This window comes from Etheostoma spectabile, chromosome 8, assembly GCF_008692095.1.
Source record: "Etheostoma spectabile isolate EspeVRDwgs_2016 chromosome 8, UIUC_Espe_1.0, whole genome shotgun sequence".
In the NCBI taxonomy this organism is placed as follows: domain Eukaryota; kingdom Metazoa; phylum Chordata; class Actinopteri; order Perciformes; family Percidae; genus Etheostoma; species Etheostoma spectabile.
The window spans coordinates 26,155,870-26,179,668 of record NC_045740.1 but is presented as its reverse complement, the minus strand read 5'-3'; the positions used below and the strand labels follow the sequence as shown (position 1 = coordinate 26,179,668).

Sequence of the window (23,799 nt, the reverse complement as noted above, 5' to 3'; positions counted from 1 at the left end):
TCATGCAATTGACACCACAGTATCTTTTAAAGTTACTTAGCTAGTACTTTTTATGGTGAAACCCTTTCACAATCCACTCCACTGTTAAAGAATACTGCTACTGTAAAAAAATAGTTTTGCTGTTTTTTGACTCACTGCTTGTTAATACATGCATACATGCATTCATTGAGCTCAGCTTTAGAGGTGCTGATCAATGGATTTAGTTACCTTTGGATATAACCTGGCTAGCTGTTTCCCCATGTTTCAAGTCTTTATGCTAAGCTAAGCAAACCGTCTGCTGTAAAGTTAACTGGTACAGGTAAGTGATAACAGATATGAGTATCGATCTTCTCATCTAACGCTAGACAACAAAACAAATAAGAATTTTTTTTAAAAAAAGTTCAAATATTTCTTCAAGAGTGAGAACAAAATCTGCACCAACTACAATGAGTTATCCTTTAAAATTCTAGTTTTTTTGAGGACCATGAAATTTATGTTTTCAGTCAACTTCCCCCTTCTAAATTTAGACCACAGAAGTAAAATTTTATAAGCTAGGTGTGTGATTCTGTCACTGACCTGTAATTCTTGACATGGTCCTCCACATGGTTGAGACCTACGCACTGGTTTAAAGCGATGTTGTAGGAGCTCGCCTGCACTGACGAACCCCAGTTTACAGCTAAGCACAGAGAAGAGCAGCAGAGTAAGAATTGAGTAAAAGATGACAGCTGATGGTGTGTGATATCACATTGTGGTTTGTCTAGCTATACTGTATGTGCGCGAGTTTACCAGGTTTCTTGTAGAGTGTATATCCCAAAAGGACGAAGACAACGCCAAAGGCAATGAGGGCCGCCCACCAAGTCAACAGGAACATGATAACCACGCTACACACAGAGCCCAGCAATGACAGCCATTTACTGTAGAACCTAAATGACGGACGCCAACCTATAGATAAACACACATACACACGTGTATACCATACACACTGTACACTCTCATTTACAAGTAATTCTGCTTCCTCATAACAGTTGCAATTCAGCTATGTTTCATTGCTAAGTCTTGTAATAATTTCATATGTGGATTTTTCTGTCTTATTATTAAGACATGCATGATTGCATGCATTAATTAATTAATGTCAAGACCAAATCCAAATCTGTTTTAAATAAGACCTATTGTGTTTTTCCTTATATTCTGTAATACATAATGTTGCAATGTCATATGTTCATATTAAATGTGATAAAGATACGCAAAATTAATCCCTGTGAGCACAATCCTCAGATGTCAGACTGTCTTGAACACTCTGCTTCTAACAGTTTATTTCTACTCTCTGCTTGATTTGTGCCAAATTGTTTTGTAAGGTTAAAAAAGATCGACTATGCGTCACCACTTCCTCCCACTGTACAAAAGTGAGGCCAAAATGTCCTGCATACGGGTGCAGCCATCTTGTAATTTTGGAGCCCGAGTCTGTGCAGTAGTGATCAAGCGGTTGAGCCACTGTATCAATGTCCCGCCCAAACACCTGGCCGACCAATTGTGAGTCAATTAAAGCTGTCAATCACAACGTTTCAAGTCATTTTTATGGAATAAAATAACTCATTAAAACAAAAACGTATCACAAAAATTAACGTTTGAACTAACAGAGTAATAAGAACTACCTTAAATGAGGGAAACCATCTTTGGGAAAAAAGAATTTTACTTGGATTTCTGACCTATTGCAGTTAAGGTCATAAATCCTGCCACCCACTATGGAGCGACCAAGATGTTTTGTCTTCACTTACACAATCTATGCATCAAACCTTGCCTCAGTCACATTACTTCAGTGTTTACATACACTGCTACATGTAGCTACATGCTAACATCAGGGAAACCTGCAGATGATACTTTTTCCCTAATTTCAGATCATATTCTTGCTGGAACATGTCCGGTTATGGTTTAGCCTTCATTGCTGATTTGTCACAGAATAAAGTGTTGCTACATGGGCTTTTTTGGGAGGGAGGCTTACAAGACAGGCGCTACAAGAGGGTGAATACAGGTGAAGCAGCAATGAGCACTACAAGAAGAATAAAGTGTTTCATTAACATTTAGGCATGACATGTTCTGGTAGAAACACAAAATACATACATACACAGTATGAACCAGAAAATATGCATGATAGGTCACCTTTAAAGCAAGTGTTGTTTCTGAGTTATCTACCTGGTGAGTTGGTGATTGAGGCATGGAAGCAGCTGAAGTTGATCAGAGCGTACGAGCAGAGGAAGAAGTTAGAGATGATGGGAGCAATGGTGTTCAACTCGGCTGGTGGAGAAAAAAGACAGAATGGAGAAGACAGAAATTATGGGAACCGTGATTTAAAGTTTAAAACATTTTTTTGACACTAGTTATGCATTAACACTGGCTCCACCAGACCCTTTTGGGTACTGTAACTCACACAGCCCCCCCCCCCCACACTATTTAAAGCCAAATAGTCTATCTAACAGCTTGAACCCAGACAAAACTGATATACTCTTAGCAGTGTAAAATGTGCTATCTGTTTTAAGAAAAAAATAATGAAATGCAAGAATATTCCAGTGGTGGTCATTTGCACTGTGTTGTTTCCAAGCAAACGTTTCAAAAGAAAAACTTTAAAACTTTGAAGAAACTTCAGAGAAGGTTGTCTAAAGGTTTTTTTATTTTTTTATTTTTTTAAACCTTCAGAGAACCTTCATGGAACAGCCATTGTCAGAACCAGCTGTCTTGTCAGCAGCACAGATATGAGAGTGTATTACTAGTAATCTTTTTAATTTATTTGTTTATCTATTTTTAACCATCATCTTCTTAGCAAAGGTGCCGTCGGAAGAGATGTGTTTTTAACCTGTGGCAAAAGACTTTCAGCTGTCTTGATGTCAATGGGGAGCTCAATCCACAATTAAGAATCAAGACAGCCAACAAGAGGGAGCAACAAGCAGATCTGCTGATGCAGAGCAGAGTTGACGGACTAAAGTTGGGTCACAGGCAGCCAGTACAAATCTACCCTGAGCTTTAGTTTTTAAGTGAATCTTGCTGTGTAACGTAATGTTACTGAACCCTCGTTAATCTGTTTAAATCCACCTCCTTTTGCTTGATTTTAATCTTTTTCCCTTTGGGAAAGGGAAAAAGATTAAAATCAAGCAAAAGCTTATAACCAAAGAACTGCAAGGCCAAAATGCACGTATGAGGCTTATTTGAAGTGAAATTCTGCTAGTTTCTGAAGATGTTCTTTATTAGCATCTGATGAAAACACAAAATACACTACAGCAGTTGAAACATGGTTCAAAATAGTTATATTGGTCCCGTTTTGAAAAAAAAACTACAAAAAACTAAAACATACTTTATGCAACACTATGCAGAACCCAACACATACCTTCTACACCTTGTCAACAAGACTTCTATAACGTTTCAGAACTATAGTCCTAACCTAATGGGAGCCAGGGAGTTTTCAGTATTTGGTATTACAGGTGATCCCAGTCTGCCAAAACCTCTCCAAAACCTCTCCAAGTGACCACATTTTTCTAAATGCTTTTACTCACTTCTATGCTATTTGAAAAACATTCTAACTCACAAAACCTTTTTATACGGAGCCCCTGGGGTCAGCTTAGAAAAAATAAAAAATAAACCGTGAGCACAGAATAAAAATCTCATCAATCTCATCAATTAATCTATAGCGAAATGTTACTAAATCTTTCCTAATGTAGTAACCTTAATAACAAACTACAAAGTCATTTTCATCAAAATGAGCTGTCCTTCAACCTCGAGAAATAACACTGGTCTCTACAAGCACCCGCGATGAGACCATGGGTGAGATGGTAGTAAGATGAGTGCTTAGGGACCATCTACAAACTAAAACAACAAATAGAGATACAACCAAAATATTTATTAATTTAATGATTAAATAAGGTAGTGTCTGCAAACTAACCTCAAAACTTGTCTTCTGCTAAACATAACATGATGAATTGTTCTTCATCTCGGTGATTACGGTAAGCGTACCTGACCTTTAGTTTCCTGTGCCTTGTGGTGTTTGCGTGTGGTAGCTCTGCTGCTCACGACATACCAGTTCAGGTTGTTAGATTTGCTATTACAGCGGCTAACTGTCCGCTAAACACTTATTCTATAGCAGTTCTGCCTAAGCACTCACAATATTCCATTCTTTTAGCGACTTTTGTAAATAACAAGCTGTTTTAACGCTTGGTAGCTAACGTTACCGTACTTTAGCTTAGGCTGTAACGACTTTAACCTAGCAGTTAGTTATGTCGGCCCCCTCTCCGACTTTCTCCTGCTCGATGTGTGAGATGTTTAGTTACTCCTCTGCATTCTTAGCGGTGATGGCGTGTGTAACAAGTGTAGTTATTTTTGGACGTGGAGGCGAGGCTTAGTGAGTTAGAAGTCCGGATCCGCACCATGACAGATCAGTCGTCAGTTACTGTAGCTAACCCCCCCCGGTAGTCGGCACGGGCCGGCCTGAGTTAGCCTCTGGTAGCGTTCCTCGCGAACTCCGGAGCAGAGGACATAGTGCGTGGGTTACTGTGCGAGGACGAGGAAGAGACAGTCGTAAGCTTTCCAAGGCGTCGGACGCCACCAGCCTGTTAGCGTTTCTAACAGATTTTCCCCACTCAGCAACCCCCCGTGAGAAACCAACTCTGGTTATCGGCAGCTCCATTTGAGAAACGTGAAGTTAGCGAAGCCGGCGGCCGTAGTTAAGTGCATCCGGGGCTAGAGCGGGCGACGTTGAGTCTTATCTGAAACTGGGCTAAGGATAAACGTAAATACAGCAAGATTGGTATTCACGTTGGCGTTAATGACTCCGGTTACGGCAATCGGAGGTTACTAAGATTAATGTTGAATCGGTGTGTACATACGCGAAGTGCAATGTCGGACACCGTAGTTTCTCGGACCCCTGCCAAATCTGACAAGCGATGACATGTATAGCCGCATGCTCATTTCGCCGCGGCTATCGAGGTGGTGTCCAGATAATGATGTGGGCTTTGTGGATCACTGGCAGTCTTTCTGGGGAGGACTGGTCTGATTCGGAGAGACGGCATTCATCCCACTTGGGCTGGAGCAGCTTCATTTCTAGAAAACATTGACAGTTATTGGTGGACCTAATCCTTGACAATCCATAGTTGGGACCAGGAGGCAGAGTCCCAGTCTAACACACTTCTCTGCTCCTTTATTCCAGGTGTTACCTAGTAAAAATCCCATAGTGACGGTGTCTGCCCCCCGACCATTAAAATTATTTAAATCAAAGGTAAACAGAAGAGGAGCAGTGCATGAAAACCTCATAAAAATTAAAACCACAAGTGCAATAGTTCAAAAGAATAGGAGAATTAAATGTGGACTCTTAAACATCAGATCTCTCTCTTCTAAAGGTGTACTAGTAAATGAATTGATATCAGATTCTAATATTGATTTATTTTGTCTTACTGAAACCTGGCTGGGTAATGGAGAATATGTTAGTCTAAATGAGTCCACCCCCCCCAGTCATATTAATACTCACATTCCTCGAGGCGCAGGCCGAGGAGGTGGAGTTGCAGCTATCTTTGATTCTAGTCTACTAATTAGCTCTAAACCTAAACTAAATTATAACTCATTTGAAAGTCTTGTTCTTAGTCTTTCACACCCAAGTTGGAAATCAATGCAACCAGTTCTATTTGTTATAGTGTACCGAGCACCTGGTCCATACTCTGAATTTTTATCCGAATTTGCAGAGTTTCTATCGAACTTAGTGCTAAAAACGGACAAAGTTATTATTGTAGGGGATTTTATATTCAGTGGACGATGAGAATGATGCCTTAGCACTGCGTTTATCTCTCTATTAGATATATGGCTTCTCTCAAAGTGTACATAACCGACTCCGTTTTAACCAACACTCGATCTTGTTCTGGTGTAGGTGTTGAAATGAACATTTAATAGTGTTCCCACAGAATCCTTCTATCTGACCATGTTTGATAACTTTGAGTTTAACTGCTGAACTACACGCCGTTAGGCAAAACATCCTATACAAGATGTCTATCTGATAGTGCTGTAGCTAAATTTAAGGATGCGATTCCGTTAGCATTTAATTCATTACCAAGTCCCAAGAACGGATGATCCTATGCTATTAGTCCCTCCCAAATCGATCATTTTGTGATAGTGGCAGGCCGCTACGAATGACTCTAGACTCTGTTGCCCAATAAAAAAGAAGATATAAAACAAAGAAGGTTAGCTCCATGGTATAACACTGAAACTCGCAAATTAAAGCAAATATCGCGGAAACTTGAGAAGATCTGGCGCTCCACCAAACTGGAAAATTCTCGTTTAACCTGGCAAGATAGTCTTAAAACGTATAGGAAGGCCCTCGTAATGCCAGAGCAGGTACTACTCGTCATTGATAGAGGAAAATAGGAACAACCCCAGGTTCTTTTTCGCACTGTAGCCAGGTAACAGAAGGTCACAGCCTACTGAGCCAAGTATTCCCATAGCTCTTAGTAGTAACGACTTATGAGGTTCTTCAATGATAAAATATAAACTATTAGAAGCAAAATTCACCAAGACCTGCCTTTAACTGGCTTATCTCTAAAATCAGGAACGTTAGAAAAAAGCTGTAAAACCAGATACATGGTGCTGCTTTGCTTCACTTGATCTTTATCAATTAATTCAATTATTTCTTCATCTAAGCCATCAACCTGCCTCTTAGATCCCATCCCGACTAGGCTACTTAAAGAAGTTTTACCATAGTCAACACTTCACTACTGATATAACCAATTGTCTTTATTAACAGGCTATGTAACCAGTACTTTAAAGTAGCCGTAATTAAACCTCTTCTGAAAAAGCCAAACCTGATCCAGATGTTTTAGCAACTATAGACTATACAACACCATTTCTCTCTAAGATTCTTGAGAAAGCAGTCGCCAAACAGCTGTGCGACTTCGCACAGCAACAGCTATTTGAGGATTTTCAGTCAGGATTTAGAGTTACATAGCACAGAGCAGCACTTGTTAAAATTACTAATGACTCCCTAATTGCATCAGACAAAGGACTTATCTCTGTACTTGTGTATTAGATCTTAGCGCTGCATTTGACCCATTGACCATTATTCTTATTACAGAGATTAGAACATTTAATTGGCATTAAAGGGACTGCTCTACTGGTTAAGTCTTATTTATCAGATCGATCTCAGTTTGTTATGTTAACGATGAATCCTCTGTGCACGCCAAGGTTAGTCAGGAGTCCCACAAGGATCTGTGCTCGGTCCATACCGTTCACTTTATATATGCGCTTTAGGCAGTATTATTAGGAAACACTCCATAAACTTCATTGTTATGCAGATGATACTCAATATATCTATCAATCAAGCCGGATGAACTAATCAGTTAGCTAAACTTCAAACGTGCCTTCAGGATATTAAAACCTGGATGACCTGTAATTTTCTAATGTTAACTCAGATAAAACTGAAGTTATTGCTCTCGGACCAAGCACCTCCGTGACGCACTATCCAAGATATAGTTACCTGGATGGCATCACCCTGGCCTCCAGCACCACTGTGAAGAATCTTGGAGTCATCTTTGTCAGGACATGTCCTTTAATTCCACTTAAAGCAAATTTCAAGGATCGCCTTTTTTCACCTACGTAATATTGCAAAAATCAGGAAATCCGTCTAAAAATGATGCAGAAAAACTAGTCCATGCATTTGTTACTTCTAGGTTGGATTACGCAATTCTTTGTTATCAGGCTGCTGCGAAAAAATCCATAAAGACTCTACAGCTGATCAGAATGCTGCGGCACGTGTTCTGAGGACTAGGAAAAGAGATCACGTTTCTCCTGGTTTAGCTTCTCGCATTGGGTTCCTGTAAAATTTAGAATAGAATTTAAATCCTCTTTCCACCTACAAAGCTCTCATGGTAGGCTCCATCTTATCTTAAAGAGCTCATAGTACCTTACAACCCTGGGAGAGAACTACGCTCCCAGAATGCAGGGTTACTGGTGGTTCCTAGAGTCTCTAAAAGTAGAACGGGAGCCAGAGCATTCAGCTATCAGGCTCCTCTCCTGTGGAACCAGGTTCCAGTTTGGGTTCGGGAGGCAGACACCGTCTCCACATTTAAGAGTAGGCTTAAGACTTTCCTTTTTGATAAAGCTTATAGTTAGGGCATAGAATCGAATATTGTTAGGGAGTAGTAGTTAGTCACATAGTTCCATATAATATAACTAAAGGGAGACTTGGCATACAGCCCGATCCGGTTGGGGGGAGTTCTGGCCGACCGGGCTGGAGCTCTCTTTACCTTGTCTCTCTTGGTTTTGTTGTAATAATTGTTTTAGACAGCTTGGGACTTATTTTGATACACTAGTTAGGGCATAGAATCGAATAATGTTAGGGAGTAGTAGTTAGTCACATAGTTTTCAGATTTATCTATCATATAATCAAGAATATAATAGAACTAAAGGGAGACTTGGCATACAGCCCGATCCGGTTGGGGAGAGTTCTGGCCCGGCCGGGCTGGAGCTCTCTTTACCTCGTTCTCTTGGTTTTGCTGTAATAGTTTAGACAGCTGGGGACATTTCGATACACTGAGCTCCTCTCTCTCTATTTTCTATCTTTTCATTTGTGCATCCTGTCCCAGAAATGCGTGTTACTAACCATTTCTGGGGAGTCATTCCCCGGAGTCCTATGGTCTTTTTTCACCGCAATGTTCCTGGATCAGAGAGGCTCCGAAAATCAGGGTAGCAGCTGCGCCTGGTCCGCTACACGTTCTGTGATGCCATGTTCACTGCTACACTGCGGTGCCCTGCTACGTCCTGCTACGTCCTGCTGTGCCTTGTAATGCCGCACAGCGTCCTGCTATGCCATGAAATCACTCAAAGAACTTTAAAACAATACTATTTTTTTCTATTTTTTATTGCCACCCTTCATTCTAACCCCAACCGACCCGTCAGACACCGCCTACCAAGAGGGGTTCTGACCGAGGTTCTGCCTAAAAGGAAGTTTTCCTCGCCCTGTGCACTGTTGCTGTCTTGGAGGAAACTACTAGAACTGTTGGGTCCTTGTAAATTCTGGAGTGTGGTCTACTGCGAAGTGTCTTGAGAACTATTGTTATGAATTGATACTATAAATAAAATTGAATTGAAAATTGAATTGAATAACAGCGCCTCTTTGATGCAAACCCTACATTTCCTTCTTCTGCTGCCGCACAATAAAAGTGTCCTTCTAGTGAGTGGCTTTCATGGTAAAGCAGTCACCGAAAACGCAATGTAGTTGTCACCGAGGTTAGTGGTAACAGTGATAGTTCATACAACTACAAAACAAGACATGGTTATTTTGGGTGTTTTTGTCAGCTGATAATTTTTAATTAGAGCCACTTTTCCTATTTCAAGTTTCCATTTGCAAAACACATTTTTCCAGCCCATATTCTAATGAAAGAAGTTTCAGGATATTACCAATTCTATTCTAATTATGATTGCAAAAGATCCTCCTGGTCACATATAGGGTTCAAAGGTTCTCTTCAAAGCCTCACCAATGAGAATGAAGCAGGCAGCAATGATGTATGTTAGTAGGTAGCCTCTGAGTGGTTCATCATTCTTGCCATATCCTTTGCCAAAGAAGCCGATGAGAGGGTAGAGATTGTCCTTACATAGGCACTACCAGAAAAAAATTATGTATTTTTGTTACAACAGAGAATATGAGGAAAAAAGCTTGTGTTTTAACAGGCACGGGGAGATGGAAAATGTTGCACAGATATACTGTATGAATAGAAAAAAATGTGTGTCTGTGTGTACCTGAAAGACTTTGGGAGCAGACACCAGGCAGGCCAAAGCAGAGGACAATGTTGCTCCAAATATACCAGCAGTGATGAGAGGGGCGAAGGCTGACACCATGCTCATTGACTAGAGATAGAAACGAGCGGTTTATTTATGGGTTTCATCTCTCTCACCAGTAGAAACGTTCACAGGGTGACCTACTGTTTTGTAGGTAATGTAATTATTATAGAAGGGAGTCTCAATCACTTATACAGAATTACATTTGTGTTGCCTCATTTCTGTCAGTGTTTTCATTGTGTATTGTGTATTCTTCTTCGTCTTTGAACTGACAGCAGACAAGACAAATTTATGTTTTGGCGACCCCAAGTATCAACAGTAGGTCAATGTTTCAGTGCTTGAAATTCGAAAGGACTTCATTACCCAGAAACCACATAAGAAGTGGGTTTGTGCTTTGCAGATTTGTGATTTAGACAGAAAACAATGTGTTTGATTCCACATAAAAACAATATCTTGCAAGACTTCAAATTGAAAAAATGTAAGCGGAATAAAGACAGATTTCAGTAATTTTTGTGTTATGTGAGTGAGCTTGTGCTGACCTGATAGTAGTTATTGATGCCGTAAGTGCATGTTTTATTGTTGATACATTCTGTGAAGTCCCATCCATATTGACAAGCTTCACCAACACAATCCCCAGATGAGGACGGTAATAGTGTGTCATTTAACACGCCAGACGCATCCCTCACCACACAGGATCCTGGGAGTAAACAAAAACACATGGACACAAGCATGCATAAAAAAATTGCATATGCGTACACACAAGATCTCCAACCTAAAACCCAAAAATATTAAAGAAATTGAAATAAATCTATGAAATGCATTGTTTAATCCTGAACATAATTATTTAATACACATTGTCTGTAACTATTACTGGCACTTGTTAATGGTAGAAATAAAATCAATGCTCCAAAATTTTGCTTATGACTTTCTATAATGTGTCTGCATGTTGCTCTACATATCCGTATCCAAATTCTTTGTAAATGTTTCAATTCAACTGTTGTCATTCTACTTGCATACAACTAAACCCGTCTTGTCAAGATGTGCAACCTGCTAATACTATTTAAAATATACAATGTATAATTGTAAATGGTGAGGAAAAATTCTGTTTTAGGATGAAACCTTAGACAGACCCAGGCTGGTAGGTAAGGTTCAGTGGGTAACTGTTATAAAAATAACTTGTTGTCATGTTTCCTGAAACCGTTGCTTTATCCAGACAGTAGCACATTAGACAGATAATTTGTGAAATAATTCATGTTCTTCTGACTCCACCTACTAGTATACATGGAATAGAGCTCAACGGTGTTGCCCACATCGGGTTCCAGAAGTAAAAATACAATGCAATTTCTCCATTGACACTTGGAGTATAAGCCATAAAAATCGTAACCATTGATGGTAGACTTAAAACCAGCTACCACATGACTAGATTAGATTAGATTATACTTTATTCATCCCACAGCGGGGAAATTTCCTTATTACAGCAGCAGCATTTTCTACAATAAGAGCAAAAACAAACAAATACACAAGTAAACACACAGCAAGCAAACAGCAGACAGACTAAGCGATTGTATAAGCCAATATACTGTAGATGCCACACAATGTTCACGGGGCACCAACCTTGTTTTGCGATAAATGTCTTTTTTTCGCGATGTCTTGGTAAGTATAAGTACTTCATTACCAACAATCCTGAACAATCCCAAAATCCCACAATGATGCCTCTAATTGGTGGAACTCATGCCGGTGAGGAGGGGGCGCTGTCAGTACCTGATCTTTGAGCATGCGCAAGATGAGAATCCTGTTTTATGAGGATTTAGGACACTGCATGAATCACAATCTGGTCCCCCGCTTTTTCCGTTGACATTAGTTTAGCTAACATCTAACATCTAACAAGGAGCTGACAGCTTGATTCAGTCTAAAATAACCTTAACTCAAACTAAACACTGGGAAAAGCAGGCTTCAGCTGACATAACAACTGTTATATAGTTATATGTATAACGGTTAATGTGCCTTAGAGACACCTCAGCTCTGATTGAATGTTCTCCTTATGCTATTAGGAGTAACAGAGAAATGTGATATTTTTTTCCTTTCAACGTAGTACTGTTTGGTTTGCTCTGCTGAACTTACAACAGGCAGGGCTCTACTCTGCCTAAAGGATATTTACACTTGGCACTGCAAGTAGAAAGCTAGGAGAATCATTCCAAACCACGTGTGTGACACTTTTTTTCTCTGTTGAGGTTGCGAAGAAGGTACAGGATATGCCAAGCCAGCACTGGAGTCAATTGGATAAAAAAAATCTACAAGGCGTACGTTAAAGCACATCCCACTTTTCATAATATGTCTAGTATCCCAAGCACCTTGTTTTTGCGCTCATTCAGGATCCTAGTGATCTGAGGGTAGAAGTTCTTCCTGTGTCTCTAAGTGCTGCTGATATCCAGCAGCCCACCTTCCTTACACACTCTCAGGTGCAGAGATTTGTCATTGATTGATTTAACATGAATCATTTCTCGGTACCCTGAAAAGTACCAAGTTTGGTATCCAACTTAATGAGCTATAGTTTCTTTTGTTTTGAGTCATGGTCAGCACATGGTTTTAGGGACCTGCCCATTGATACAGTCTGGTCCTGCTACTTTCTTGTTGTTCACATGCTTGAAAGCCCTTCTGTTAATAGATCGGCCTTCACCAGGTAATAAAAGTTAACTCCTGCAGCTAAGTTTCCATGGTGAAAAACCACACTTCCAATTGACTAAGCCTTGCCTCCATCATGGCAAATAAACTACATTTATTACATATACCATTATCATTAAAAGAGGAAGAGGAATAGCTAAACAATTGTCATGCCAAGCAAAAGAGAGCATGAAAGTGAGAGGAAGAGAGAGAAGCCATTGCTAATAAATAACGTGATCAGAATTCAATACTGTGTAAACAACTGTGGGATTAGCGAGAGTTAGAAGAGAGAGTTATGAATGTAAGAAACTTAACTGGATTGAGATAGAGTAGCAGAATTACTCCACCAACATAGACATGCTGGTGTTGTGTCCCTACTGATTTCCAAGCTTCAAGCTGGTTTTCGATCTCTCAAGAGCAAAAAAATACAGTTGTCTGCAGTTTTACGCTGGGTGCTCGAAATCCTATGACTTCTGCTTCCAGTAAGGTAATAATTACCTACATTAGCATTCAGGTAACAGTTGGTTTTGGTTTGATCTGAAACAACTAATTTCTTTTAGAAATTGCCCAATCATATTTATTGTGTTTCTTTCCTCACGCTATGACTATATTACCACTACATAACAGCCCCTACAACATTACACATATGACTAATAGATACTTTTAATACACAATTGCCAACACTCAGCCCCAACTTGTTTCCCTGGGCATAGGCAGTGTTTTATATCCCCTGAGTCCTTATGTTCTTTTTTCCCCAGCATGTTCCCTCGGATCAGAGAGGCTCCAAAATCATGGTAGCAGCTGCCGCCATGGTCCCGCTACACGTTCTGCAATGCTATGTTCATCTTGCTACAATCTGCTGTGCCCTGCCACGTCCTGCTGTGCCTTGTAATGCCCACAGTGCCCTGCTATGCTATGAACTACTACAAAGAACTGCTACAAACTACTATTTTCTTCTATTTTTGTTATTTCCACTCTTCATTCTAGCCCCAACCGGCCCGTCAGACACCGCCTACCAAGAGCCTGGGTCTGTCTAAAAGGAAGTTTTTCCTCACCACTGTCGCACTGTTGCTTGCTCTGGAGGAAACTATTAGAACTGTTGGGTCCTTGTAAATTCTGGAGTGTGGTCTAGACCTACTCTATCTGTGTCTCGAGATAACTGTTGTTATGAATTGATACTATAAATAAAATTGAATTGAAATTGAATATTGAACCCAGAGAGACACATGCTTTATATGGCCTGAGCTTAATAAGCTCCTTAAATAATTAAAATTGAAAATTAAATTAGTACCTTGCTGTGTTGGAGTTTTATTTCAGAACAAGACATCACTTGGGACACAGTAATTCAATAAATGACACACCAAAAGCTCAAATAACACTGTATTGCAAGCACTTTTTGCAAACAGGTATGTTTTTTTATACAATATAGGCCTGCACAAATGAAAGAGAATGACTGTAAATCATTAAGTCCATGGCACTATCAGCAATTGTGTGTGTTGGCAGTTTTATCTGAGTTAGATTATCACTGTTTAAAATGATTTAATAGTCGTTCTCTAATCAGTCTGTTTACTGATTCTACTTATTATCTATTCATCATTCTCATTCTCTATTTCAGAGCTGTTCATACTGTTCATATTGTAATATAATATGTGTATATAATTACATGTTATTTATTCCAGCACCCTTTGCACTATGCTCCATTATTAAAATAATAATAACATAATAGTTACAATTTACTGCATGGTTTTCACTCTTCATTGCACCATTGTCTCAACCTGTCTATAGTCATTCTGTTCATAGTGTTCCTGGTTGTCGTTAATGTAGTATCATTCTGGTGGTAGGAAGGGAAGCTAAATCAATGCTTTTTTGCGTATTTCATCCTGACTTAATCATTTCATGCCATATGATTACAAAAAACGCCTTTTATAACAAGCATAAAGGTTCCTTATTGTCAAAAGAACGTCAAAGGTAAATCTAAAATTAACTCATCATGGGTAAAAGGCAGTCAGAACAAAACAGTACCAATGGTTGCAGAGATGACGAGGTAGGAGATAGTGGTCCAGAATATTGCCATCATTGTTCCTCTGGGAATGGCTACTGTTGGATTCTGGAAAGGAGGGGACAAAAGAAACCAATGTAAGGCTTTTTAACGTACAATTGAGTTATAATTTACACACATGTTAATCAAGATTTGTGTGCAGAATAGGATGAAGTGGGAAACAGGCAGTTTTTAAATGACAACACTGCATTCTGTTTTATGAAATATATCTTCAAAAAAAATGAAATAGGCAGAGAGAAATAAATAAATAAACTATATAATAATGAGGATGTGATTGTTACCGCACAGGAAGTCATGAAGCTGGGTGATAGTAAGGAATAAGATATGGACTATAACAATAATAATGATAATAATAACAATATTATTAATAACTTGTATTTATATAGAGACTTTCATAAAACCTAAGGACACTTTACATAATTAAGGTGGCTATACTAAGGGAGGTTGTATGCTGTGGTAAATGAGTGGTGTTTCAGGAGTTTTCTTTTTAAATGTCAAGGGATGTAGAATTTTGAATATCTGCAGGCAGGGTGCTCCAGAGGGATGGGGATGCTACACTAAATGCTCCGTCTCCGAAGGTACAGAGTCTGGTGTGGGAATGGCAGGTTTTGGGGTAGGGTGTATGGATGGAGGAGGTCAGAAAGGTACAGTGGGGACAGGACATGTAGGGATTTGTAGGTGAGAAAGAGGAATTTACAATTGATGCAGGACTTAATTGGGAACCAGTGAAGGTGGATGTTGGGGTGATGTGCGGCCACATATTGGTACATAACTGCTTAACATTTAAAACTTGCTAGGGAAAAACTATCCTCTGCTTGCTATCTGTTTTACTGGGCCAGTATTTATTGGTATTCTACTTTACTCTGTTGTCTCTGCTTTACTAGTGCATTTTGTTAAAGAGAAAGCCGCTAAACTAAACAACTGGTAGAATTAGGCTGGAACATTACTTCCTTTGAGCTGGTCTTAAATGGAAACATGGCAATGATATGTGTATTTTTGCCCTAAATGAGATTTTTGATGAGGGACTGTTTTTCATTTAAGGGGCTACCGCAGAGGTTCGGGGTCTTCAGTCAAAAAAGACTTGACCCTACTTTTGCCAATAATACATATTTCTATGACACTCCAAAATGAGTGGGAAAAAATGTATGACCCTCCCCAACAATTAATTGATGCCTTCTGTTCTGATTTGTGCTTGGCAAAGATGTACAGAGCCGTTGTTAATGCCATAGCCTATGACATACATGCCTAACCACTGCCTTCTCATCTTACACATCACATTCCTCTGTTATGGTGGCCATTTCAGTAGATGTAGGTAAACATAGGTAAAGCTGCCGAAGCTGAATATTATCCAAAACTTCATTTCATAGTCCATTCATAGTCAATTTGGGAGACACAGGAGGGCATGAGACGGGAGGCTCCAGGCTGGCAAGCAGTTAGTAATCAGAACTTCCTAAAATGACTACCTATTAAAATTTTTGAGGTATTCTTGGATTTTTTAGTCTGGCCCATGTCCCATCTACTAACATGGAGGGGACAAGATTTATAGCCCATACTACAGCCATCAACCAGGGAGCAATCAAGATCTTTTGGTTTTATGTATACAGACTATGCATCAATGCCTGGTTTCTCACAGTAACCTCCTATTACTTCATCCGGTGGCAGCTCAATTTTAGTTTCTCCTAAAAATAGATATCAAAATAACCCATTTGACTCTGCTAAGTGCACACCCGTTTTGTTCAAGCTACTAGATAAGCTGGAACTACTACAGAACTACTACAAACTACTGTTTTTTGTGACTGTTATTGCCACTCTTTATTTCAACCCCAACCGGTCGTCAGACCTACAAGGAGCCTGGGTCTGTCCGAGGTTTCTGCCTAAAAGGAAGTTCTTCCTCGCCACTGTCACACTGTTGCTTGGTCTGGAGGAAACTACTAGAACTGTTGGGTCCTTGTAAATTATGGAGTGTGTTCTAGATCTACTCTATCTGTAAAGTGTCTCAAGATAACTGTTGTTACGAATTGATACTTTAAATAAAATTGCATTGAAATTAAAAATAAAATAGTGCTCACGGCGGATCATATTTCCTTGCACTACACCTTGAAAACACAACACAGAGTTGTTTCCCCTCTACTCCTCTTGATGGAAACAAACTGTTGTAGGTTTTGTGATTCTATTCTACATAAATTCACAAGATCTTGTGGGTCCTCATGACTTTGTTCTACAACCAGTGGAAAATTGGAGTAAGGTTTTGTGTTTTCACCAGTCTGTGTCTCCAAATACATCCTCATTCAGTGACCACTTGTAATCGGATCTCACTATTTCCTATTTTGCAGCGGTTCCGTGTCTCCGTGCAGAGCTTAGCGCCGCCCAAGACAATTGTGTCTGGTTTGAAGAAATGCCTATAAATCAAAGCACGTTTTTTCTCCCATCCCGGAAGGCTGTGTGAACTAGCCAGACCCTCCTTCACAGTGCTGTGGAGTGAGGTGTGGCAAAGTGAGACTATGTCATTCCTTACAAACCCTGAATTGTGTTGTGGATCTTCCATGTCCTTAATAAAGTTTAATTTTAATAAAAACTAACGTACCTTCAGATCTCCAGAGATGTTAGCTCCTGCCAGGATGCCAGTGGCAGAGGGGAAGAAAATGGAGAACATGCCAAAGAAGCTGCCGTCTGGTCCCTGCCATTTGGGCACAAAATTGGCCGCAAAGATATCCGCTGTTGAAGGTGAAATAGTCAGTTTATTGACGAGCTCTGACAGGGAGAACCTCGAAGATTGGTTATCCTTGATTTGTGCAAAATCATAACACACATAATAAATCACTCTTTATTGAAAGAGGAAACATGCCTTTGCATTTCAAAATATGATACTCTGAGCAAGGACTTAACAGTAGTCACCTTTGTAGCTAAAGAAACCCTTGGCTTGTTTCTGTGGTGAAGCAGGCATGATTGTTCCAACAATGTAATTGGCAAATGACACCATGATGACAAGGAAGAACAGGATTTGGGCCTGTGGAGGTCAGAATAAAGATGCACACAGACATTTACATGCAAAAACGAGATCATGTATCTCACTACGTTAAATTAACTTGGGTTTATCACCACAGATAGGGTGAACATGCCAGCTACTTATCATGCTTAAAAAAAAACATGATGACGTGTCTGTTGCTCAACTAAAATCTTTTTGTGTACATGTTTAAATCCCAACCACAATGTCAGGTAACCTTGGACTCATATTGTTGAGCTAACCTTTGACTCCCATGACATGCCAGCCATTGAGATACCTAGTAAACATGTGACAGTAATGATGCCAATGATGCGGATGTCATTGGTTCGGTCCACCATGACAGCTCCATTTTCCTGAGAAGAAAGTTCAGGTGTTTTTAATAAGAATAAAGTAAACAGTGTTTACTGTACTGTATTGTTGTAAAAAGTTGCTCCACATACAACAGCACACAGCGTCCTACTTACAACCATGAGGTCTCTAACAGTCTCAGCAAAGCCCACAGTGTGCATGGCCACAGCTACAGCATTAGCAAAAGCAAAAATCAGACCGATGGACCCACCCAGCTCTGGACCGAGGCTGCGACTGATCAGGAAGTAGGTCCCACCTAAACACAGGGGCAATATGTGGACATCAGGTTAGGAATCACTGGTAATGAAAAGTAAGATACAGTCCATATGTTTTTTCAAACATGAGTCATTTTGATTACAGTAATATTTAATTTATTAAGTAGGTTGTTGCATGTATCACTGAGTGAACAGACCTCCTTTGACCTTGCCGTTGGTAGCAATTGCTGAGGTTGAGAGACCAGTGATCCCAGTTATACAAGAGGATAGCAGAATAATCACCCAGGTCAGACCTGATATAAAGACAAGAAAAAGGATGACAGTGAGCCAGACTGACGCTTTCATTTACGGAAGTATCTGAGAAATATTTAAAAGTTGGTGCATCACAATCTACAATTGATCAAGCATGACGGGTTTTGATGGACGTACCTATACCAGCTTGAGCAGTAATCCAAGGCAACCTCAAGAACAATATCACCCCCCAGATATTTAACATGCAACGGATCTACAAAAAGACAGACAGTTACTGACAGAATTTACCAAATACATACGATCTGAACACCCACAACATTATCTAGTACCATATGGCAGGGTCTTTCTAGATCTAAACAAACTACATGGTTCTACTGCCCGAGTTCTAACACACTATAACTACTGTAGAAATATATGCCAACTAGCTATTAGCCTGGCAGTATATAAGATAAGAGAAGATGCCTTAATTGTCATTATATTACAATGAATACAACAACATTACAAGTGCCCAGCGGTGCTAAGAATAAAACTATATTCCACACAACCACGTATTACATAAGACAAACAACAGTCATTCAACATTTGTCATGAAACAATAGCAGGTAGTTGTGATAATAAATACATAGGATTGCAATTTTTATTAATGAAAATAATAATATAATACTGCACAGATCAATAAAATGGACTGTAAAAACACTGATAAGAAATGTGAATATGGGTGCAGAGACATTATGTGGTTAGATTTAGAGTCTGGATGGCTTTTGGAAAGAAACTGTTCATTAGGCAGGCAGTTCTGATGGACCTGTAGCGTCTCCTTGAGGGCAGGAGATCAGAGAAATGGTGGCCAGAGTGAAAACTGTCTTTAACAATGTTTTTTGCTCTGGAAAGGAAGCGGGGTGTGCAATGTCCTGAAGTGATTGGAGAGGAATTTTAAACTGTGAACCCTCCACATACACTCACCGGCCACTTTATTAGGTACCCCATGCTAGTAACGGGTTGGACCCCCTTTTGCCTTCAGAACTGCCTCAATTCTTCATGGCATAAGATTCAACGGTGTGAGCATTCCTCAGGAGTTTGGTCCAATTGACATGATGGCATCACACAGTTGCCGCAGATTTGTCGGCTGCACATCCATGATGCGAATCTCCCGTTCCACCACACCCAAAGATGCTCATTGGATTGAGATCTGCTGACTGTGGAGGCCATTTGAGTACCAGCGAACTCAGTCATGTTCAAGAACCCAGTCTGTGATGATTCCAGCTTTATGACATGGCCATTATCCTCCTGAAAGTAGCCATCAGAAGTTGGGGTACATTATGGTCATAAAGGATGGACATGGTCAGCAACAATACTCAGGTAGGCTGTGGGCTTTGCAACGATGCTCAATTGGTACCAAGGGCCCAAAGGTGCCAGAAAATATTCCCCACACCATGACACCACCACCACCAGCCTGAACCGTTGATACAAGGCAGAATGGATCCATGCTTTCATGTTGTAGACGCAAATTCTGACCCTACCATCCACTGTCGCAGCAGAAATCGAGACTCATCAGACCAGCAACGTTTTTCCAATCTTCTATTGTCCAATTTCGATGAGCTTGTGCAAATTGTAGTCCAGTTTCCTGTTCTTAGCTGAAAGTGGCACCCGATGTGGTCTTCTGCTGCTGTAGCCCATCTGCCTCAAAGTTCACGTACTGTGCGTTCAGAGATGCTCTTCTGCCCACCTTGGTTGTAACGGGTGGTTATTTGAGTCACTGTTGCCCTTCTATCAGCTCAAACCAGTCTGGCCATTCTCCCTGACCTCTGGCATCAACAAGGCATTTCCACCCACAGAACTGCCGCTCACTGTTGGTTTTTCTTTTTCGAACCATTCTCTGTAAACCTTAGAGATGGTTGTGCGTGAAAATCCCAGTAGATTAGCAGTTTCTGAAATACTCAGACCAGCCCTCTGGCACCAACAATCATCCACGTTCAAGTCACTCAAATCACCTTTCTTCCCCATACTGATGCTCGGTTTGAACTGCAGGAGATTCTCTTGACCATGTCTACATGCCTAAATGCCACTGAGTTGCCGCCATGTTAATTGGCTGCTTAGAAATTAAGTGTTAACGAGCAGTTGGACAGGTGTACCTAATAAAGTTGCCGGTGAGTGTAGTTACAAATAACTAGTGCACATTTCCGTCTCACTCACCGCCACTGCCATTAGGACCAGATTATAAGATCCTGTCTAAAGGTAAACACTTTTTTTTTGTCTATTACAGTTAGTATAGTACTATTTGTGCCAGAAGACCGACCAGTGTTTGGCAAAATCCCTTTTGAAATTGAGTTTAGTACGTGTCACATGACTTAATGGCAAACTAGTAGGCTTCGTATTGTGTGTATAGTGCACTTCTGTATTTTTTCTTTCTAGATACTGCTGGCTAGAGATACGTTTGCTCAGCCAGGACGAGAAACATCCTGGAGTTAGCGGCCAGTGGAGCTATCAAGCAGCATAAAACGAAAAAAAAGCTGAAATGATTTAAAACTGTGCTGCTGCTGTGATTGTGGCTAAAAAAACAACAACAGGCTAAGGACATGTCGCCGGCGGATGTTGGAAAAATATTTGCAGTACTTGAGAAAATCTCCGCTGAGCTCAAAGGTCTGAAGGAAATTCCCCGCTCCTTTGTTTCAAAGGAGAGGAAGCTCTAGGGCCTGGTCACCAGAATTAATTAGGTTGGGAGCTGTGTCTGGAGTTTAGAGGCGGCCGAGAGGGAGATGGTATAATCCTGCCGTGGAAAGAGAAAGGTTGACATGCTCTGGGAAAAATTGACGATTTTGAAAATCAATCCTGACCAGTGATGGGAATAACGGTGTTATAAATAACGTTACTAACGGTGTTACTTTTTTTCAGTAACGTAATCTAATTGATTACTCTTCCCATCTCAATAACGCCGTTACCGTTACTGCCGAAAGTGCAATGTGTTACTATAATTGAAGCTGTTTTTTCATCAGATCAACTTGATCTCTGAGAGGCAAATACTTTTTTTCTTCCTTGGTTAGTGGGCCGTGCACTAAAAAAGCACATAAATGCTAACAATTTGCTTAGGTTGAGTAAAATTTCCTGGTAAGCCAATCAGAAGTAGAGTTGGGTGGGTGTTCGAAAACACGCATGGTCGGACATAACGAACAACACAAGCGAGTCAGTCAATGAGAGACAGGTATGGCATTATGAAATCAAGGGGGGGGGGGGGGGGGGGGGGGGGGGGGGTGGGGGGGGGGGGGGTAAAATTCCTGCTAAAGATTTCCCCGTTGTCAGAAAACATGGGGGGGGGCACTTTCTTTCTCCGCTGTGACTCTAGAGTGACTACTCGCTCCGAAGCTAATCGCTGTCACTCTCTCACTTCTCCCTCGCTCTATCACCCTCACACACACAGACACACAAACGCCAGCTTGACGCATACACCATGCAGGGCACAAGTATAAACATCAGGCCACTGTGGGAAATTATACCAGGTATGTTTGAATTATGTGAGAAATTGTACTCAGGTATTGTTATCATATTTAGACAAGTGAATGAACTATGCATAAGTTAAAGAAACAGAACTATATCAGGCATTGAATGAAGGAGGAAAATGTACTGTTGCTTGGCATCCAGGTGGGGGCGATACCCTGTTGGCGAAACATTACATTTACAAGAGAACCGGATGCAGTAAGGCCAGAAAGCCACGTGTTCACTCACAATGGAGGAGAACAAAGGGAGATTCCCACAGGAAACAACCCGCAACACACGCACACACCCACACATTGCCGAAGAATGTAAACAGGAAGTCGCGCCCACCCAGCCAATAGAAATACAGTTGCTAAGGTGATATGACCCGCCTTGTGACGCTTTTAACCAATAGGGCTCCCTTAAGGAGACCTATATAGGCCGGTGTATGTGACTGTTACAGGGCCTTTTTGTGAAACCTCTGAGCTAGTCATGTTCCATTGAGACCCGTGCACGTATTGATTGTCCGGAATGCATTGCTCTGTTTTATAATAAATCTTTTGGTATACTTAATCAAAGCTAGAGTGATTCCTTAGCTAGTTGAGTCCCGACGTTTGGACCCTCCAAGTGGGAATTCGCAACAAATTTGGTAGAAGGGATGGTTTCGATAATGGTTTAAACTAGGAATTCCACGATCAGGATTAGAAGTTGTTTAACTTGGGTCCAGATTCCACGGACAGTCCACGTCTGCCGGAACGAGACAAAAAGGAGGCATTGTGTGCAAACCACGGAGGAATGGTCACTGAGAGCTCTCTAAAAAAAGGGTAAGCCGAAACCTGTTTCATCAAATCAGGATATTGTATAATGTTAAACCAAATTAAAGTGATCAGACCTCCGGGTGAGTACATTATGTAAAAAAAAAAATATATAGACTAAAATTATTAAGTGTTTTGTGGACATTGAGCAAATGCATTCCGTTTTTCTGTGAATGAGAGTGGAGAGTGCGTGAGTTGAAGCATCTGGGATGCGTAGACGATTCCAATTTTTTTTTTGGAGCTGTGTTCTGTGGGAGGTTCGATAAACCGGTCGATAGATGCGCTGCAGTCGTATACTGATGGGGGAAGGCCGGGACACATAGCCAGCCAGCGTTCGTTGTAGTGGCTTCACCCATAAGGTGGGCCAACGCGTGGAAGTGTGTGAGTGTGGAAACATAGAGAGCGAAATACAGAGTGTATATAATGCTGTTGAAGAATGAATGTTGGAAATGTGAATGAGTTGATAAATCATAGGTGATTCCAAAGTTTGGAGCTAAGATACGCGGGAGATTGAAACTTGCCGGTAGGAGTAATTAAACTACATGCCGAGGGAAAGTCTCGGCGCGTACAGAGCCAGAGTTCACCATTTGGAGTCTCGGTCCATAAGGCTGTTCTCAGCGGATGTAGGGAGTGAGTGAAAGTAAAAGAAAGAGATAAGAGCAGAGATAAAATTGGAAAGTTTGGAAAAGAATGATTTGTGTGAGCCCGAGTAAAGCGTTGACAATTGACCAAGCCTCTGGTCCGTCTGTGGTGCTGCTGTTGAAGACGTAGGTTAAAATTACATGTAAAAATACTGTTGGATAAGTTCGATAGGGTGCTTTGTGGGTTATTGAAAAGTAGAGAATTTGGAGGGAAAAAAGAGAGGGAAAAGAGAAAAAAGGGGGGTGCAGAGGAATTTTGCAGAGAAAGGGAGAGACAGCCTGCAGAGAGAAAAGGGGAGGGGAAGCAGAAAGCGGGCAGAGTGGGTGAGAAAGGAGGGGAGAGCAGAAAGGAGCAGAGGGAGTGAAAAGGGAGGGGCTATTTGATTAGAGTCAGGGGAAAAGGGGGAAAAGATTAGTAACAGCATGGGAGAAGGCTGGTTGGATACCTGTGGAAGGAGTGCCAACTTCTCAACAGATTGCAAAGTTTGCGGGGCCCACAACCCAAAAAGACCATTCACCACGCCGATGGGCTCTTTCCCGGTTCCAACAGCCTGTTTCCAAG

The 23,799-nt window shown here is 40.8% G+C and overlaps 1 protein-coding gene across 1 annotated transcript in view; it reads right to left on the bottom strand.

The window, feature by feature from the left end:
* Positions 1-23,799, bottom strand: part of slc12a3 (solute carrier family 12 member 3) — a 42,851-nt gene that overhangs the window by 8,014 nt on the left and 11,038 nt on the right. Inside the window, exons 3-15 of the mRNA XM_032523315.1 lie at positions 18,494-18,569; positions 18,262-18,357; positions 17,966-18,105; positions 17,744-17,854; positions 17,393-17,504; positions 17,082-17,212; positions 14,461-14,545; positions 10,317-10,474; positions 9,739-9,846; positions 9,477-9,600; positions 2,170-2,271; positions 766-921; positions 556-655 (exon numbers count right to left, since the gene is read on the bottom strand). Of these exons, the coding sequence (XP_032379206.1) occupies positions 556-655; positions 766-921; positions 2,170-2,271; positions 9,477-9,600; positions 9,739-9,846; positions 10,317-10,474; positions 14,461-14,545; positions 17,082-17,212; positions 17,393-17,504; positions 17,744-17,854; positions 17,966-18,105; positions 18,262-18,357; positions 18,494-18,569 (1,499 nt within the window). The remainder of the gene's footprint in view (positions 1-555; positions 656-765; positions 922-2,169; positions 2,272-9,476; positions 9,601-9,738; positions 9,847-10,316; positions 10,475-14,460; positions 14,546-17,081; positions 17,213-17,392; positions 17,505-17,743; positions 17,855-17,965; positions 18,106-18,261; positions 18,358-18,493; positions 18,570-23,799) is intronic.